The sequence below is a fragment of the Oculina patagonica genome, unplaced genomic scaffold (genome assembly GCF_052425735.1).
Source record: "Oculina patagonica isolate OP01 unplaced genomic scaffold, crgOcupat unplaced267, whole genome shotgun sequence".
In the NCBI taxonomy this organism is placed as follows: domain Eukaryota; kingdom Metazoa; phylum Cnidaria; class Anthozoa; order Scleractinia; family Oculinidae; genus Oculina; species Oculina patagonica.
In genome coordinates this window covers 5,485-10,926 of record NW_027558109.1, presented here as the reverse complement: position 1 = coordinate 10,926, position 5,442 = coordinate 5,485, and the positions used below count along the sequence as shown (strand labels likewise).

The 5,442-nt window shown below is 38.2% G+C and overlaps 1 protein-coding gene across 1 annotated transcript; it reads left to right on the top strand.

Moving 5' to 3' along the window:
- The first annotated feature begins 889 nt into the window (after positions 1–889).
- Positions 890–3,362, top strand: LOC144640348 (uncharacterized). The gene is made up of 2 exons (XM_078499518.1): positions 890–1,008; positions 2,456–3,362. The coding sequence occupies exon 2, from the start codon at positions 2,483–2,485 to the stop codon at positions 2,996–2,998; it is 516 nt and encodes a 171-aa protein (XP_078355644.1). The 5' UTR covers positions 890–1,008; positions 2,456–2,482; the 3' UTR covers positions 2,999–3,362.
- Positions 3,363–5,442: the final 2,080 nt, after the last annotated feature.

Genomic DNA, 5,442 nt, shown 5'->3' with positions numbered 1-5,442 from the left:
CTTTGTTTCAAACCAGCTGTTTTCATAAACATGTTGATCACGCGCTTTAGGCATGTGGACATGATGGGAAGAGAAAAGGGGTCATTAATATGTGACAAACTCCATTAATTTCTCGATAGAATGAGGACGCGACCAAAACAAAATTCACAGAAACAGGATCAAATTATTCGTTGCTGATCAACTCCGAGAAATATTAAAATTGCTTAGACCGCTCCTGTGCCCTCCCTGGAGGTTAAACGTCTTTCCAAGAATTTCCACAGCGCAGTTGACACGAGCCGGCAGAGGTTTTCCGAGAAAACAGTCTATTTATGGCTTGCATGTAGTCAACCTGTAGGCTCTCCAGAAAAGTGCATGCACATGCGTGTTTTACTTGCTCTTAACCCCAACTGACACGACATACCAGTTTCGCCACAATGGATTGGTTAAATTGTCCTCAGTTTAGACAGTTTTGTTTGTTTGACCTGAATTTTTTTTTTGGTTTTGTTTCGTAATCGCCGCATTTTATTTATTTATTTTATTATTTTTTTTTTTTTTTGCTTTTGTGCGCATTGAGCAATCAAGTGAAGCACGTACTATCGACTTTGTTCCAAGGAGTACATTTTGCCCATCAGCGAGTGATTCATAGTCGAGACTTTCACTTAAAATAAACGTAGCCTCCACCAAGCTATATTGACAAGGAATGATGAAAATCTTGGCTTAAATTGGGAAACACCTTTACAGACTAAATCACCGTCAAAACAAAAGAGAAGAAAACATTGCATTCACGCGTCCAGACGCGGTCATTGTTTTAGGGCTATGTTTATGCATGGAAAGTAAAGTTTCTTTCCGAGAAAATTGCTACTCATAATTTTATGCTGACGTAGTTTTCTCAGAAACGATTGTTTACAGCAAAAAAAGCACCAAAAAGCAAAGAAGACGCTTATTTACAAAGAAGAAACGTGGTGATAATATAAGATTTTAATTAGAATTTGTGTTTGGAGATAAAAAATATATTTCGTCTTATTCCAGGTAGGTGAATTTTTCTTCTACTTTCATAGCTTTTCCAGTAGAATTATTTATATTGAAAGTATAGGTAAATATCTTTGTGGTTGTTAAATGAGAGTCTCGATCATACGCGCTGTGAAATTGTCCTTTAAGCAAGTTTGTCCATTGTAACCGATTTTTTTTTTTTTTTTTTCTGTTTTGCATAATTATCTTCTCCTTTTCTCTCGTTCCATCAGACATTTTGAAGATATGAAAAAAAAAAACGCTCAAGATTTCGAATTGCAGGCGATTAAACATAGAAAAGGCCCATATTGCATATGTTCGTCTGCAAAGTCCATCTCCTTAAACGATTAAGCCTTTGCTGCATTGGAGAATCATAACCATCGACGGAAATACAATACTTAAAACATTGCTTACAATACTGTACTCTACCGGATAACATTAGCATTAAAATTACAACGGGGTACTTAGACGGTCAAAATACAGTCACATCACTTACATTTCAGCAATCTATATACTTACAATGGTGTTTACGTTTATTTATCTTACTTTATTTACAAATATTACAAAGGAAAAAAAGGAGAGAAAGTACAGAGATCTAAATAAAATGAGAAAAAAAAAACGAGAGAAAAAGAGGCAGAGGTATTTACATGGCTTTACTTTACATGCAAATTAAGAAATGGTTTTTGTTGTGACGTAACGTGAAAGGAAAGGGAAAAAGCTAGTTTTCAATCTTGGGAGAAATGTTGCGTTGTGCATTTTACATTTCCAGATAAAAATCTGGCAGTTAAAACAATATAAGTTTGGGTGTACTATGCTCTTGTTTTTGTTTGACTTTAACCCTTATTTCAAACATGGTGTTCATGTAAAAAAGTTACAACCCTCTTAATTTACGTGACAGCAGAATGAAACGATTGGTACTAGATGTTGTTGAAGTACACCATAAACAAGGTGTAGCAATATTCCATTCAGTGTCCTTCTGCTTGTAGTAAAAAGAAAAACAATAGTCGAGAAAGTCTAAGCAGTTCAGTAAGGCCTGGTTCACACTAGCGACATAATGACATAACGACATGGACATAATGACAAAAAGAAATAGTTATGTCATTATGCTCCAACTATGTCGCTATGTCATGTTGTTCACACTGGTGACATAAAACATCAACGTGAGGTGTTTTTAGCATTTGCGTGACCGTGCCGTTATGTCGTTATGTCACTAGTGTGAACCAGGCCTAAATCAAATTTATGAGTTGTTAAATGAATTCTGGTAGTCAGCGTACATTTTCTTGAGCATAAAATTATCGATAACTACAATACTTCGGTTAAAACCTGTTTGCCTTAATATAACGGAAATATGACACTAGCTTTGAAATTTGGGTAGATTGTTTTAACGGTTATGGCCGAATTTGACGTAAAGTTTGCTTATCATAATGGAAAGTGGGTTGTTTGAAAGTTTCATATATACTTTTTGTAGTGAATTAAGAAACAACATAGCAGAAGAATGGACAATGAAGGAGGCAAAAAGTCCGGTGAGGAACCCAAGAATCCAATGACTAAAGAAGATGCTGCTCGTATTCAGAGTGCTGAAGCAAAACAACATGGCGGCAAGGTCGAGAAAGGAGGCTTTGCTGCGCGTGCTCAGTCAGCTGCAGACAAGCGCGAAAGCAAGAAAACGAAGAAAGGAGGAAAACAGTCCAGCGGAAAGCCAAAGAACTTGATGACTAAAGAGGATGCAGCTCGTATCCAGAGTGCTGAGGCTAAACAACTTGGCGGCGGGGTTGACAAAGGAAGCTTTGCTTCGCGTGCTCAGGCTGCTGCAGATAAACGTGAACACGAGAACAAAGACGAACAAGGCCGAAGGTTTGGTGAAGAACCCAAGAGCTTCATGACTTATACAGAAGATGCAGCTCGTTTTCAGAGTGCTGGGGCCAAAGAACATGGTGACGGAGTTGGGAAAGGAAGCTTCGACTCGCGTGCTCAGGCTGCTGCAGAGAAGCGTGAAAACAAGAACGATTAGACCTAACTAGACCTGTAGAAGAAGATTCGCAAAGAAGAAATCATGCGACTCTTGTTGGTGAAAATTTCGCTTATGTATCTTTGTTTGTTGATGCAATGTTTCTGCAAAAATGTAAAAAGCAATTTATAAGCACGATTGAGAATATTTATCTATTGCTATGCCATTTTATCAGAAGGGATTTTGTAAAGCATATACATGCGAACCAGTATAATAGAAATAAGTCGACGTTTAGGCATCATCTTGATACCATTATCAAGCCTGAGATAAAATTAAATATGCAATGTCAATTATAGAGTTTCTTAATTTGCATAAAGCAAAAAATTCTTAAATGAAAACATTTGCACGCACAGAGTCCGTTTACACGTCTAGTATTCAGGCCCGGCCAGGGGTTTTGGGTATACGGTATCTTGGGTGTTTTTAACCAAGGTATTCGGTATCTTTTTGCCGAAATACGGGTATTAAGTATTTTGTTTTCCTGAATCTTTTTTAAAGTGTCTTATCTTCAGTGCTTGTGTCACTTTTAAAAAAATCATGAAAGATCTGTAGTTCTTGCGTCATTAAATCTGCATGCGAGTGCATGCTGCGAGTGGTCATGAATGGTAGTTTTGACTCTGTCAAAGCTGTTAATTAGGGACGGACCATTATCTTTTTTTTGCGATGGGGAGGGGAACAGAAATTCTGAGAAAAGTTGTTTGCAAGAGCAAAACGGCTCAAATAAATTGTTGCAGACATGAGAAGGAGACAATAGATATTCAGCCATTCATACATCATGATCTATGATCAACAGCACTCTTTTTGATACCCAGAATGCTGGAAATTGCATTTCCGATCTTCTAGATTTCACAATTCTCTGGGGGACAATGCCCCAAGACCCCCCTAGGAAAAGGGGCCTCATGGCCCCTTCTGTGGTCACATCAACCTATTCCCAATCGGAAGCTGCTTATAAAAAAATGTCATTGAAAACCCTGAATTACTTGCTTGTATAACTGTAAGACACCCTGATCAAAAGAGGTGAGCGCTGGTCACACGAAACACGAAGTAGACAAAAATGTTCAACTAAAGTAGTCCACGCAGGTGCTGCTCACTGCAAAAATTTTAAAAAAGAGGAAAAGAAAATGTTTTATTTTAGGTTTTATACATAAATTACCAACCAAGGCCACTATCTGGACATACAAAATAATTGTCTGCAGGAAGTCCCAGCCCGTAAAAAAAATTAGTTATCTTGAAAAAAATTGGATCCCTCCTCTCCAAACAAATAATTGTCCGTCCCCTAGTTACACCAGCCTTTGGTATCGGATTTAATAATTTTAGGTATTTGGTATCAACGTTTTTGCGATTTTCAGGTATATTGGTATCCCAGACGGAAAAAATGGGGTATATTGGTATCCCACTACCCCCCCTGGCTGGGCCTGAGTATTGGTTTAAGTTCGCGAATAAAAAGCATCTCTTTGATTAGGCAATCCATTTTGTTCTTACACTTTGCAAGCACGTGGAATTGATTTAAAAGAGACGCAGGCATTGGAACATTGTGATCGTCCACGTAGTGCTTGTAAATGGACGACGATTTCTGTTTATGTCCGTCAACACGTTGGTGCAAGTGCGGGCTATGTTGGTTACAACATAGCCCGCAAAAGTTTTCATTTAAGAATTTTTTGCTTTATCAGGCCCGGCCAGGGGTTTTGGGTATACGGTATCTTGGGTGTTTTTAACCAAGGTATTCGGTATCTTTTTGCCGAAATACGGGTATTAAGTATTTTGTTTTCCTGAATCTTTTTTAAAGTGTCTTATCCTCAGTGCTTGTGTCACTTTTAAAAAAATCATGAAAGATCTGTAGTTCTTGCGTCATTAAATCTGCATGCGAGTGCATGCTGCGAGTGGTCATGAATGGTAGTTTTGACTCTGTCAAAGCTGTTAATTAGGGACGGACCATTATCTTTTTTTTGCGATGGGGAGGGGAACAGAAATTCTGAGAAAAGTTGTTTGCAAGAGCAAAACGGCTCAAATAAATTGTTGCAGACATGAGAAGGAGACAATAGATATTCAGCCATTCATACATCATGATCTATGATCAACAGCACTCTTTTTGATACCCAGAATGCTGGAAATTGCATTTCCGATCTTCTAGATTTCACAATTCTCTGGGGGACAATGCCCCAAGACCCCCCTAGGAAAAGGGGCCTCATGGCCCCTTCTGTGGTCACATCAACCTATTCCCAATCGGAAGCTGCTTATAAAAAAATGTCATTGAAAACCCTGAATTACTTGCTTGTATAACTGTAAGACACCCTGATCAAAAGAGGTGAGCGCTGGTCACACGAAACACGAAGTAGACAAAAATGTTCAACTAAAGTAGTCCACGCAGGTGCTGCTCACTGCAAAAATTTTAAAAAAGAGGAAAAGAAAATGTTTTATTTTAGGTTTTATACATAAATTACCAACCAAGG